Source organism: Paramisgurnus dabryanus, chromosome 3 (genome assembly GCF_030506205.2).
Source record: "Paramisgurnus dabryanus chromosome 3, PD_genome_1.1, whole genome shotgun sequence".
In the NCBI taxonomy this organism is placed as follows: domain Eukaryota; kingdom Metazoa; phylum Chordata; class Actinopteri; order Cypriniformes; family Cobitidae; genus Paramisgurnus; species Paramisgurnus dabryanus.
The window spans coordinates 48,648,287-48,663,919 of record NC_133339.1 but is presented as its reverse complement, the minus strand read 5'-3'; the positions used below and the strand labels follow the sequence as shown (position 1 = coordinate 48,663,919).

Here is a 15,633-nt window from a genome sequence, read left to right as displayed (position 1 = left end):
GACATGATCTTACTCAGTCAACATTAAAGATAAATCAAGGTAAAATTCTTCACAGATTGTTCTTTATATTATGTAGGATAATTTTAGGTGGAAAACTGTAAATCCTAAAAAAAAAGACTTTAGCTGAGTTTTTTTTTAGCAGGGTCACGTATGTTTACAATGTATTTTATATCTATTATTGTTGTTGTTATTCTTGTGATACTCATTACGCTAATGTATTCGTTTTCAAGTTCAGTGTTTGTTGTCAGTACTAACCATAACCCTTTGACTAACATGACAATGCACCGCCACAGAGCTGTGCTCTCGCGATAACAGCGGAACGTGATCTCAGAGGCCTGTTGTGTCTGACGATAGACGCTGCGTGGGGGTTTTCGCTTTATGTCATTGGGAAACACGCGAGAGCTGCGTTTAGACCGTCGTTTCTCGTGCGTTGGCGGTGTCTTATTGTCCTTTCCTTACTAACGCACTCATATAACGCTTTTGGCCTTCCGGGCTGGATTTTAAACAGTTTTGCGATGAAGAAGATGATGCGGCGGTACTGTGCTCGCGCTCGGCGGTCGTACAGATGCGCTTGCAGCTGAGATGAAAGATGGACCGTAACACCGTCGATGAAAATGACCGATTAAGGCTCTAACTCGCTGTTGTTTTCATCTTACCCGCTAAAATCCAATGTTTAAGATCTTGTTTAGGATGGTCTTGAGGACGTCGAGCGGCGCAAGGCCCTCCGGACGCCAAACAAACCACCAGGGTTTCTAGCCTGTTAGCTAATAACAGTGAAACACTGCAGTCAACATATAAAGATGGAGCGTCAGCCCTAAGCTGTTATTAGGACGAAGATCAGGAAACATAACCTGGTCTTTATGTGCATTTTTGCGCTGTAAGGCTCTTAGACTTGCAGCAACATCATATCATAGCATACCATGCAGTCGGGCTTGAACATTGAATATTTTGTTTACTGGCGGCTGTCTGACATCTAAGGAAAGATTTAGTTCTTCAGTCATATATCAGTTTGCAGATAACCTGAGATGGATAAACTCACCATTATTTCAGGATGTCTCTTTCTGGCTGCGGATATATTTGCCATAGCGAGTATTGCAAATCCAGACTGGATCAACACTGGCGAGTCAGCAGGTGAGATAAGATCAGTATTCATATATAATGTTATGTAAGAGAGCTTTAACTGTGCGCATCTATAATTACTTCTATAGACTTCATTTAGTTAGATTAATAATATTTCATGACAACAAGGGCTCCTCTTTTCCAAGTTAACACTTTATTGTAATTTTCATGAATTATATTAAGAAACAGATAATTAACAGTGAATAATTGACAGCAATCAAAAATTACTGGAAAACGACATTCATTGGTGAAAGTTATAGGATCACTATCCATCACTTGTGTTCTCTTGACATGACAGTCAATGGGGGAAATCTGCACCAGTTTTTTTATATTTGACTAGAGGTCGACCGATATGGCTTTTTCTCTGCCCGATGCCGATATTTAGAAATCAGGGCAGCCGATGGCCGATATGTTTGGCCGATTTTCTATATGTACATAATAATCAAAATGTTCTCATCATTAGCAGATATTTTAAATAAAAATGTCACTAAGTCAAAGTATTTAAAAAAATTATGACTGGTCTTTCTTGAAGAGTTTTACAACCTCCTCTGCACCATGCATTTATCAGACACAGATATTACCTGACACTCTGCTGTCATCATCTTTGATCAGTTTTTTACCATGGCTTTTATTGTTTTGTAGGATAAAATCCTTATTTGGTAGACCTAATAAATTATTTATTCATCATAAAGTTAACATAGTAAATGTCTATGTTTTTTAGGTGAGACTGTTATTTAGGGCAAATCTTTCTAAACACATTTCGATTCTCATTTCTGAGGCGCTATAAGTGACTGATTGTGAGTTTAGTGTTGGGACAGATCTGTTGTTTCAACCGTTCATTCAAACGAATCCGTTCAAAGGAGTCAGTTCGCGAATCGGACACGTTGTGCTCTAATCCAGGCTGAGCAGCGCAAAACTGTAAACAAAGTGTTACTGTAACAACACGAAAAACATTTCCTTGGTGGATATGATTTGGTCTTCCGACCTTTCGCCATCGTGTCAGTTTTGTTTTGAGTAATAAAAGCAGGGAGACAGTTTAAAGACAGGAAGCGTGCGCACAGCTCTGCTCTCTCTGTCACGCAAACAAAGATCATCATCACTCATTAATCACATGAAATGAGCCTAATCTTTGCACGGACAGTGCACAGCGAGACATAAGCCCGTCGCGCTGTTGTACTGGCTGCTTAATTTGCGCGATCCCACCATCGTTTACTAAAGCTGTTTGTGAACAAGGCACGGCTGCACACACACGGGAGCGATCTGCTTGCAGCAAGAGGCAGCGTCACGAGTTCTACAACAATGCTTAGGTGCCCGCAGATGCGCCTGCCTATTAATCGGCCTAATTTTGCAGCAAAATCGGCCAAAGCCGATTTGTTTAAATATGCCAAAAATCGGCCAATTAATCGCCCCTGCCGATAAATCGGTCGACCTCTATATTTGACTATCATGAATTTCATTCATGTGTGCACTTGAGACATTATATTAAATCCCAAAATGTGCTTGTCATTATTTTTGCCATTTCAAAATTTCTGTTCTTTTAGCTACCTTGTTTTTTGTTTATTTAAAGGCTTTATTTGTCTCCCATGTCATAGATACGTGATATCTGCGGCATTATTAAACAGTTAAACACGTCCTGCCAAACACTGTCCTCAAATGTCCACGTGCAGGCAGGCTGTTGATAAACAGCTGCTCTTTGTTCAGCATGCATGACCGCTTAGTAATTGGGTCAGCAGGGTTTCAAGCAAAATCCACTGAATTCAGCAAGATTAAGCATTGTGTCATTATTATTGTCACTTATTACAGTGGTGAATCGGTGTCAAAACAAGCTGATATGTAACAATACAACTTCAACAAGTTTTCCCTGACTGCAAGAATCATTTATGCAACTTGTATAAAGTTTTTCTATTGTCTCTAAGTGTTATTTGGTGAAAATAGAACAATATACAAGTGGTTTATTACTAAAATAGGTTTTGTTTTCTTACACAAAGTCTAATCTACGGTATTATTTTTTTATATTAATCTTAGTGTAAAATATGGCATGGGTGTTTACTGCTTAAATTTAATAGGTGCTGTTTTCAAAGAATGACTTGGAAAAGGAAAAAACTTCATTGATGGATGCATAAACGTTTGGGTTTTTTAGATTGTTTATCAGCATACAAAATAAAGAATTTAAATGTTGTTGTTTACTGCATGCAATTTACTAAAATGAATGGTCTCCTTTGTCGAGCCATTGTCAGATTGTTTCCTTCCTGTGAATGGTGAAATCATTGAAGTGTTTGTAGTGTCCCCACCTCCTCTTTGATGTGGTGGAAGACTAAAATGAGGCAGAATATTTCAGTGATGAGACTCTGTTTAGGCCTCTTTCGTGAAAATTCTGTCTTTGTTCTACTTCTAGATGTTTTGACTAAATTTTTGCTTAGTGTTTTTGTTTGTTTGTTTGTTTAAGTCATTATTTGTGTTTATTGTTGGTGTGTTGATAGGAACAAAATCAAAGACATTTTATTCTGGCTTCAATTAAGGTTATTTGTCCTACATAAGTATTAGGCCTAAACTTTGGCTAGAAAAGTTTTCCACAAAGTTTGTACTACAGACATCAGTAACCCCTTTAACTGATCCCAAAAAAATGCCAGAAAATTGTCAATGTGTCTTCTGCATGAACGCAAACACACACTGTAATTGATTCTGGTATATACCTAGTAACATTTCCGAAATGCATCCTGTATGAAGATAAGGAAACAATGCCGTAAGGAGTTTCTGATCACAATAACAACCACATAGCAGTGCCCTGGCAACTACACACACAACTCTAACATTGCTGGCAGACTTGCTTTGGCAAAACTAGCCTTCCTTGGTGTTTCTCTCAAGCTCTGGAATGGAAGTGCTGTATTGTTTGCATGATGATTTAGGGATGATGAACAGTGTCCTGCCCTAGTCATCATCCCTCTCAAAGCGATGATACACAGCAGATGTTTTTTGTCTGGGGAGTGGGTGAAGAGATGGTCGATTCTGCAAGCATCAACTGATTGTTGATATTAATGGAAATAGTAAATTGAAGGGAAAAGTCTTAATTATTTAAAACTAAAGCATTAAAGTGAAAATGTTAAAGCAACACTATGTAGTTTCCATGTAAAAATTACTTACAGCTCCCCCATGTGGTTGAAAAGCGCAACAGTGCCTGGTATCAGAGACTCTTCTGCAGGCAGGGGGAGGGGCGGAGCTGTGTTTCCTACCCTCCACCGCCACTTTCAGAGTGTCCTTGTAGCAGCTAGGAGGTTTCTCTGGTTGCAGCAACAATACAATTTGTCCAGTTAAAAGTTGTTCTATCACTGAAATAATTTTAGAGACATTATTTAAAGGTAAAAAAACTACATAGTGTTGCTTTAAGCCATGAAGCACTGCTTTGTAAACCGTTCAGAATATAAGCAAGAAGCAAAATGTGACATTATAATATAATTTACAAAAGCACACGTCTGTCTAACGCCACACAAGGCGTGAATTATAGCTTACTGCTATAATGAACTCTTTCACCGCCAGCGTTTTTTTTTAAAAGTTGCCAGCCAGCACCAGCGTTGTTCATGATCTTTAAAACAGACACGGACATGCAGCCGCTTGCCATAGGGCAATACTTCCGGGTTTAAAAAGGTGTGGAAGGGCGCCTATAGCGGTATTGCGGAAAGACGGAAAATCTCGTCATTGGCAGGGAAGCGTTTTATCTTGATTGACGAGATATCTCGTCAATGGCGGCGAAAGAGTTAAGTGACTTATCAGCCATTTCAAAACTATTAAGATACCATAGCATAAAATATCGATAGGGCTGCAACTAACGATTATTTTAATAATCGATTTATCTGTCGATTATTTGTTTGATTAATTGATGAATCAAAATAATTGAAAAACAAGAAAAACCCCTTATTCAAAACAGAACTAAAATCTTTAGAAATTGCACAAACATGTGGCTCCTTGAACATACCTGAGCTGTTACAATAATCATAAAATTAAATAAAAATGGACTAACACAAAAAATACACATGTATGGTTTACATCTGCCAAATATATAGACTTTTTTTATGATGCATTTCCCGTTAAGAAGCCTCTCTTGATGGGATCAAAAAGATAGTATAGGAGTACACTCTCAGAAATAAAAGTAAAAAACTTGTCGCTGGACAGTACCCTTTCAAAAAGGTAGAGATCGACCGATATATCTGTTTTCCGATATTTTCCCTGATATTTGCGCATTTTTTGATGATCGGATACCGGTTTTGTAATATCGGATTGACCGATAAACGAGAGAATTGAGAATTGCGCGCTGAACGCATCTGAGGAGAGGAGCTCACAGCAGCAGCATCGTGCACAGCAAATATGAAAGCGGAGTGACGCGACTTCATTAAAAGGTCTTTGAGTATACTTACTTAGCATATTTGCAGGCATTTTTAACACATCTTATTGTGCATTAATGTATGTTATGTTAAATAAGTTGATTTATTAAAAGCAATGTATGCAGCTTGTCCAAGAATAGATACGAACTCACAGAGTCACGCTGGCTGATCCATAAATTCCGGTCCCAATAACGACGTAGATTTGCATGAATACAACAGCCGTGAATTAATGCTTGGTGGAAATAAAACCGCTAAATTAAATTCGTTTTTCTGTTATTAATGCTTATCATTAGCATCGTAAAATATGCTGTTCACTTACCGGGGTTGAAGGCTGAAGCACAGCCACCACATGACTTTTAACAAGATTTACCCTAAGTTATATTAACATTTACCAGATAAACATTATTTTACTAAAATATCTAAATAAATGTCTGTGGATATTAATTAATTATTTATTACCTCCGCAAGCAGTCACAGTTTGATAGTTAATGCACGAGTAAATGCATAGATAAACAGTGCTGTCAACAGCCATTTCATAAGCTATAACAACAAAATATTCATTATTCTGACATCAAATAACATTATCAGTTAAAAAAATTCAATGATTTATAAGCCGTTTTGTATGTATTCCAGTCAGTGATATTATGTGTAAAATCTCTTTGCTAACTACTGGTTGGATTGCTGAAGGCTACAGGTTGCTGGTCAAGACAATGATATTATATCTCAAAAAAGGCACTTAATCCACCTGTTTTACTCTATAAACTATGTACAACATGCAGCCAACTCCGCTATACATTTCTCCCTGCCGCTCCGTTACCTGGAAACCGCAGCGCGAACTTTGGATCAGTCCATTTCTGACGAAATGATAGGGGTGTTTGGAATGGTCCATGTATAGACCAATTTCGTGTTTGCAAACAGAGATGACGTTTTTTTGTGGGCAGAGCCAAACTGGTTGCAGAAAGTGACTGCTCCGCAGTAGGGTTGTGAAGTGTTTTAGCATTAAACCGTGATTTTTATGGGTCCGGTGTTCTGTCGAAGTCTGATTCCCCTATGTTTCCCTCAAGTGCAATGTTTCTTTTAGCGTTTAATCGTGTTACGTTTATTTTTTAGATAGATAAAAAGTTTAAATGGCTTGGCTACTGATATGCATGTATGTTATGTATTAGGCCTGTCACGATAACAAATTTTGCTAGGCGATAAATTGCCTCGGAATTTATCGCGATAGGCGATAACATTGATGCTCCGGGACCATTATAATAATGCAGATACACCTTTTCAAAGATCTATAAACTTTTATTTCTAAACAATAAGTAATACTGGAACTGGAAGACATTTTAAATATCCACAAGAAATGAACAAAATAACAGGATGATTGCGTTTTAGGTGCATATGCATGTTTGTCGTGTTGCCACTTTTAAGTGCTACGTTATTACCACAAATGCGACATAACGGCTCGTTCAGGTTTAGTGGTTCACCTCGGTCATTAGGTTTAAATCCAAAGTACTCCCACACTGCAGCTGTAGCGTTTGGTTTTGAAACTTGGCTGTTTACACTTGGTATCAAGATGTGTTTTTGATCAGATCACAAGTGGACGAGAGAGACATATCACATTTACACCTGGTATTTAAATCCGTCTCTTTTGTCCACTTTCGACCGCTTCTGTGCTGAATACTGTGAGGGGACGGTCCGTGAGACGGTGGGCGAGTCTCTCCGCTGTCATTTGAACGCCAGCGGGAGTAATTATGAGTTTATATGGACGCAAACTAATATTATGTCGGAGTCCGCTGCTTGTTTAGCAAGTATACATGCTGCACAGTGTTTTGTACGTTTATATGTTAGAGCTTTCTCTGAATTTTCAGCGCAATTGATGAAATAAGATCGCGCAACTTTCACACGCTTGCAAAATGAAACTGCGGAGATCACCCGCTTTAGTTTATCAATGAAAGGCTAAAATAGCACTGTTCACCTTGTGTCAGAAAAGTCAGAAAAGACGTAAAACATTGTGATCCGATCGATAAAAACGCATGTTAATGACAAGTGTAAACAGCCTCTAGTAAATCCATCTTTTTCTCCAACTCTCGTCTTAACTAGTGTTTTCTCCTGCTACACTTCTCACGCGGCTCTCATCCTCCTCAGTACTCCTACTGTGATAGGCTACGCCAGGAGTCCCCCCTCCCCACACAGATCATGCGACTGACAAATGACTGACGAGGGTTCACTCCTTGTCACTCGTTGCACGGAGCGGTCATCCAGTCTCTTTGGTAGAGAGAGAGAGAGAGACAAGGAAAACAAACAAGCATGCAAATGTGAATTATCGCGGCCTAAAAAAATGATCGAGCTCATTTTATTTACCGTGCGATTAATCGATTTATCGTTTATCGCGACAGGCCTATTATGTATATGTATTGTTCTTTTTTGCTAAATCAATTATTTTTACAGTCTGAATCGCTAAAGTACATATAAAAGCAATACTATCATGTATTATATATAATAGCGTTTATTAAATATTTCATAATTTTCCTGTTTTCTATTATTTCTTCCTTATATTTATCTTACGTGTTTGTTCTAAAACTATTATAAAAGTATTATGTTTAAACATACATTAAAAAGGCCTGTTTATATATTAATAACACTTTACATCGTGTGTGTGTGTGTGTGTGTGTGTGTGTGTGTGTGTGTGTGTGTGTGTGTGTGTGTGTGTGTGCGCTATATTTATATATTTATTAAGTATGTAAACATAATAATTTTAGAAAAAACAGGAAGAAGACATAAGCTAAGATATAAGGAAATAAAAATAAATAATAGAAAACGAAAAAATTATAAAATATAAAAAAATTGTGATATTATTGCTTTTTCAGTATAAAAAAACATTTAATCTGAATAAATTATAATTGTAACATGATAAAAATGCTACAAGAAACACATGGAGGGAACAGACTTCGACAGAACACCGGACATCTTCTCTACTTATTTTCTATTCTAATTATTAAAAGATTTCCAGATGATTTCCTCGCTCCATTCTGTCCGTTTAAGGGCTTATTGTAATCATAAACACCTACGTTTATCTTCAAATGATGTCTTCGACGATGGTATTCTATAAAAATGAAAGCCATCTTCTTTGGCATTCTTATTCTGACACTTAACAGCACAACAGGACATTTTTTAGTGAGTTATCTTGCTCTTTTCACTCGTGTCTAATTCATTTCCACTGTTTCTCTGCAACCGCATTGCGCGCGCAGCTTGAGGTGACGTAACTGTGACGTCTACTCTAAATTGGTCTATTGGGAATATAGTTTCTAAATTATTCATTAAATTAATTTTATTCTTCACTCTTTCAGACCCCTCTATTTATGACTTTGTATGCAAAGAGGGAGTGATTATGATGATTATTATTATTATAAGGGTTTGTTCAGTTCAGTCATGTTGTAGTAATTATGTCAAAAACAGAAGTATAACAGTAAATAAAAATCGGTTCAGCATATCGGTTATCGGGCACATAAGCATCCAAATATTTGTTATCGGTTTAAAAAAATGAGTATCAGTCGATATCTACAAAAAGATACACCTTTGTACCCAAAAAGTGCATATTAGTACTTCAAAAGTACATATTGGCAGTTCAAAGATACATATTTGTACCTAAATGGTACATGTTAGGAGCTTTTATAAAGGGTACTGCCCCAGTGACAGCTTTGTACCTTATATTTGACTTTGTGTTTTCTCTGATCGGATAGCTATCTCATTTGTTAAAACTGTTCCATTTACATTTGGCCACATAAATGCGTCTTGTGAAAATGAAAAATGCGTCTTCTACTCCCGCGCAAAATGCAAATACACCATTCATTACTTTGCCTTAAAAAATGTAAGACGATGTTTATGCAACAAGAGGCGGAACTTACTGTATGTTGTACTGTATGCTGGGCCGGGCACGTGCGTCTCCTTGCTCGACATGAGCTGGAGCGCACAGTACAGAACAGCAGGAGAGTGACGGCGTGATGATTTAACATACAGGTCCATGACGGGGAAAAGCGTTCATACTCTCTCTCGAAGTTTTATTTCTTTGTTTAATATCATTGGAGTTTGTCATTGGAGTTTTTTATTAGTTCCAGAAACTTTTTTTACTCGCTGTTGTCGCTCCATTAAGCATAAGCGTGTCGTCTTTGTTTGTTTACCTCTTTGCTGGCTAACTTCCAGGTTGACGCGCTTACGTTTGGGAGGAGTAAAACACTGACATGTGGTTTTCCTCTACTTTTGCTGTTGTTTTATCTTTTCTTCGCCGCCCTGTCTTTTCTCCGGCCTGTCTCTGAGGCGCCGAACTCTGCAAGCAACAGTGCGCGAGAGAGACCGACACTTCGTCCCAAACTGCATACTTCCATACTATAGAGTAGGTGAAAAGCACTACTTCTCGTACTCTTTGCCTACTATATAGTATGGAAGTAGGCGGTTTAGGACGCAGTGCGAGTGTGTTCACTCTGCGCTTAACTGAAGTTTTTTTTTTTTATTAAACGTCTCTGCGTCACGCGGCACAACAAATCGATTATGAAATTTGCTGCCAACTCTTTTAGTAATCGATTTTGATCTATTTAATCGATTCGTTGTTGAAGCCCTAAATATCGCACATCACTATGTAGGGCTATGACGATAACTACGTCACCGCAGTAATGGGAGGCACCACTGTGCTGAGGTCATCATCGTCATCACCGCACTTTTTTATATTTTCATTATTTATTTATTTTGCTGGTGAAAGTTACAGATGTGCATATGGTTTATGAGATAAACTGTACACAAAAGTCATTGTTAATCATAATTTACTGTCTTCCATTCTGTGTTCAAGGGCTTCTAGAGAAAAAACAGCTATCCGCACGAGGGGGAGGGACGGTCCATTAAACACATATAAGGGTTTATTTCGTGTGCATGTCTGATTATTGTTATTTAATTACTAAGTTTCAGTCCTTGGTGTCTACAGAATATGTTCAATTAAATACACACAAATACAGTCACGGTCACAACATTAAGCCATTCATTTAAGCGTGTCATGCCCAGGTGCTCTGATATTTCTTGCATGCCAGGGAATGGTACCAACTCACTCACTGCACGAATAACAAAATCGTTTTGTAGAGTTATTTACGGGATTATGCAAAAGACTATTTTGTTTCGTATCTGCTTAAAAAAAAATCGAATTAAACATTAAATATAGTAAATAGTATTTTCAATACCTTTTGAGTTTAATATGAATTATGGAACAGATTTTGTCATTGTTCGTAACCCATTTTATCAGTGCACAGTAGATTTTTTTTATTTAAACATATGTGCTTTATATAGGCCTCAAAACATCAACAGATCTGTGCACACTTTAATATAAGCACATTGTAATATCAGCACAAAGGGATTAGGGATCGACCGATATTAATTTTTCAGTGCCGATACTGATTTTTGTTTAATCAGTCTTAGACGATGACCGATACAGGCTGCCGATTTTTCTTGAGCCGATATTTGGGGACGATACTGCTTTTGCTCCCTTAATTTACATCATAAAAATGAAAAGATGATGCCACATGTTACAATTCTCAATTTTAAAAAGTAACATTTATTGAACTTAAAAAAATATGTATTCAACAAATAGCAAAAACAGGTGAGGGTGCGTTGGAATCATGAACTGCACTCTCCACAATGACGAGGAACTTTCAGCAAAGGATATTGATTTCTAGCATTTACTACTACAAATATATATAGGGGTGGTTTCCTGGAAAGGAATTATCTTAAACTAGGTCTAGAGCTTAGTTTAATTAGGAAATATAACTAGTATTAACAAACATGCCTTACTAAAACATTGCTTGTGTCAAAAACACAAGGCAAAACACAGGGCACTGATAAGTTATTTTAAAAAGAGATGTTATTAGTTTGGACAGTTCTTACATTTATTTTAGTCTAGGACTAGTCTAATCCCTGTCCGGGAAACCACCCCATAGAGATGAGAAATAAAAACCTGCTTTCCAGCTTTGATCAGCTGTTAGGCCGAGCTTTCGATGTTGTCATGGAAAGTTTGGTTGTTTTTAGTCACATGACCTGCAATCGCTTGCAGCTTCCAGCACTCTGTCTGTAAATAATGCCGGAAAAGAACAGCGAACATGACAGCCACGTATCAGCTGATGCCGATACACATAAAACTCGCAAATATCAATAGAAAAGTCTTTAACATATATCAATCGTTGAACTACAGGGCCTGGATAAATACACACATCACCAAAGCCCAATGTAATCAAACAAACACCACTAAATTGGAGCGCTCCCAGGAAAAAAGAAAACAAATGCATGCCCATACAAAAATGTTACCCTATTTTTAGCCACACACTTGCTCTCTCAAGTTCAATAAACATATCGGTTACGTTCAACTAATAATGAGGTTCCTTCTCTCTCCACATAACTTTATCAAGTTCTCATAAAGACAAGATACCTCTCTGTCCTAGGGATCGGCAGCATTGACTCCTCATTTTCCCGCATAAACATTACAAATACATCTGCTCCACTGTAATACAAAGCGGGTTACAATACAAAAGAATAAATAGCTTCCAACATAGTAACGACATTGCAACCCACTGCACGCTCCAACAACATCGGAAGAGGAAAACATGAGCGAGAGAGAGAGAGACCAAACCAAACTTCCTTATATAACTTCTGGTAGGCCGCATATACACACAACAGCGCTGCCACCAAGAATAATAATAATAATAAAAAATATAGCTGCAAGCAGCAATACCGGGGTCAAGCGGAAAGGGGACAGAATGAAGTAAATTTGAGTTTGGAAGAGCAGTTTAAAGAACCTAAGGAAACCTTATGATATTGGATGAAATAATAAAAAGTTATCAGCAAAAAAGCTGTTCTCATTCAGTGAAATCTCTCCATTTAACAGTGTGTCAAAACACAGGTCACAAAATGTTACAGCAAAAGAGCCCACCCTCATGTCTGTACAGTTTTCTGATGCATAGAAAAGCCTTTGGAAAAACAGTTGAATCAAAAGCCCATCCTCATGCCTTTACGATGTTCTGATGCGGAGAAAAAGTTCTTGCAAAACCGTTGTTACGATATTCTCATTGGTTGCTAGGGAATGAATTAGTGTCCACTAGAGTTGGGTCCGAGTCCACCTTTGTCGAGTATGAGTCAAGACCAAGTCCTTAAACATCAAGTCCGAGTCCAAGTCCGAGTCCAAAAGGGTCCGAGTTGGACTCAAGTCCGAGTTCTTAAAGGCCGAGTCCAAGTCGAGTCCGCCCGAGTCCATAAAGTAATTAAATTGAAAAAAGATACAACATTTGTATTGTAAATGGTTACTTTCTATTAATACTTTAACCTTTCAACCCATTTAACCAATGGCAATATAAAAATGTAATAAAAATACCTCTTTTGCATCATGTCATTGCCATTGAACATTTTTGTTCTATGTCAACTAGTTTCCTATCAAAACTGATTTCAAAGAAAATAATGGGATATAGAGGTATCTTCTTTTTACCAGATGTCATGCAAATAATTTCTTTATGATTTTCGTAAGCAAAACAAATTATTGCTGACTTTGAGGACATCGTGCTAGCCACGCATTGATGTGTGTGATGTGTTTGTCTGCAAGTATGATGCGACTGGCTGCTGCCTGCCAGTGTGTTGCAGTAAAATAACAGGAGTGGAGAAGGTCCCGTACACACTGTATATTAAATTGGGTTGTCACTTCACCTTTTAATGCTTAATCCTGTTCTGTACACACACACACTTCAGTAATTTACAGTATTTACGTACAAAAAAGCCGAGGACCCGGCAACACTGCAAGACCGCGCGCTGTGAAGCAGCCTCACAAAAGAAGCGTACAATACACAACGCCTGGACGGAGGTTCATTGCAAAACACAATCCTGTTAGATTATTTTGGTCAAAGCTGTGAGTGATAAGCACGCGAGACGGCAGAACGTTGCTATTGTTATTTCTGTGTCAATCATCACATTATCTTGTCTTGTTCCGTACAGACATGAAACGAACATTTAGGGGATTCACTCCCGCATTTAAATGCGGTTGTCACTCTCGAAAGTTTGCAGTGTGTACGAGACGAGACATTAATTAATTTCTCATCTCAAGTTCATGCTGTTTTTTCACATGACGTGGACTCGACTGTACTCGGGATATTATCCGAGTCCAAAATGTCCAAGTCCGTGTCAAGTCCGAGTACAAATTCACCCGAGTGCGTGACAAGTCCGAGTTCATTCAAAATTGGACTCGAGTCCAAGTTCGAGTACCCCAACTCTAGTATCCACCAAAGATATTTCAAGCAATGAAAGGAACAATCTATGATTTCTCATAATTTTGAATGAAACTTTGCAGTGGTTTTTAGCAAAAATAGCCATTCACTAGGTGGCGCTATGACAAAATCGTTCATGCAACCTCAGGTCATGACTGAGTTACATCTAGCTAATTTCATGACTATACACTTTAGTTTAGTGAAGGAACAGTTGTATGAACATAGAGATTGCTTGATATCAAAGGTTTTGTTCAATTATGAGGCCAACTAGTAGTGCAAGTATAAAAATTTTTTTGTGTGGCCTCAAACTCTGATCATACATCACATACAAATCACATTTCGTTGCAGAGTTATAACCATTTGTGTGTAAAAAACACAAAATGTAAAGGTAATTTTTAGTTTTTTGCAATTCTCTGCCATTTCTGATGGAAATTTTAATATAACGCCAATAGAGTTTTTTGATCAGAAGGTAATGTAATGTTCTTCCTATGGTGTTTTCGAGTCGATCAGAATAACGCTCGCGGAGATATTCGCGCATGTTTTTTAAGGGCTATTTTGCTGTGCAGGGCTAACCGTAAGGCGAATTCTGGCATGTTTGGTATCGTTGGACTCGGCTACTCAGGACTCCAAGGAAACAAGTCCCGTCAAAATACGTCAATCACAGCCAAAGTTATAAGCGTGTAAAACATTCAGTGGAAACAAGAATTTTGTTTCTAGGACTTACGGATCAGAAGTTATTAGCAAAAACATAAGTGCAAATTTGGACTGTTGGTGGTGCTAGAGGGTTTGAGATAGAGACTCCAAGTTTGCTGTGGATATTATTTGGACTGTCCTCTATCAGTGTGCCAAATTTCATAACTTTCCTATGTACGGTTCTATGGGCTGCCATAGGCCGCAATGGCGGAAGAAGACAAAGAAGAAGAAACTGGAAGAATAATAAGAAAACTAACGGTTACAATAGGGGTCTTCGCCCATTCTGGGCTTGACCCCTAATTATTGATAACTGTCACAAGGATTGATTCGATTTGATTGATCTGTGCTTGCGTTTGTTTGTTTAGGCTTAATGTAACCTAATATAACTCAAGACTTTGATTACAACTGTCATCAGCATCGTAAATCCTCCAAAGTCTTTTATATTCACATTTTTTTAAAATGTATGTAGATTTATAACATCATGGGGTGTTGATGGCGCAGTGGATAAGACACTTGCCTTTGGTGTGAGAGATCCGGGTTAAAATCTACTGTGATACACCATTGTGTCCCTGAGCAAGACACTTATTCCATAGTTGCTCCAGAGGCGTGCGACCTCTGACGTATACAGCAATTGTAAGTCGCTTTGGATAAAAGGGTCAGCTAAATGAATAAATGTAAATGTAAACATAATTTATTGTATTATATTACTATGCATTACACACATGCTGTTAAGATCTCATAAAGACACGCAAATTATTTACAGTCCTGTACTTGATGATAGGCTTTTTCCACAACATCCAAAGTTTGCTAATTATCCGTGATTTCTCTCTTAAGAAACCATCCGCGTGCGTTATAGTCTGTGACAAGGTCATGAGGAGCGCGTGATGCGCTGTTCTGTCATGCCGGTGAATAGTGATAGTGACGAGCTCCCTGATCTATGCTAGTGTTGCTTTCGTCAAAGAAAAGTATACCTGGTCATGTGACGTTGACTATAATTAAAAGTATAATGCATTATTGTTGATGAATAAAAATGAGACTAAAAGTGGTTTACAAAATAAAAACTATGTTAAAATGTCTCTTCATTTTTGTTGACAAAACCAGTCGAAATGTTATAATGTCATTTCGTCTCTCTTAGCCATCCCTGTATATTTGTGTGATCATGTGTGTTCAATGGC

At 37.9% G+C, this 15,633-nt stretch overlaps 1 protein-coding gene across 1 annotated transcript in view; it reads left to right on the top strand.

The window, feature by feature from the left end:
- The first annotated feature begins 322 nt into the window (after positions 1-322).
- Positions 323-15,633, top strand: part of mosmoa (modulator of smoothened a) — a 31,303-nt gene continuing 15,992 nt past the window's right edge. Inside the window, exon 1 of the mRNA XM_065286752.2 lies at positions 323-1,131. Within this exon, the coding sequence (XP_065142824.1) occupies positions 1,026-1,131 (106 nt within the window). The 5' untranslated portion in view covers positions 323-1,025. The remainder of the gene's footprint in view (positions 1,132-15,633) is intronic.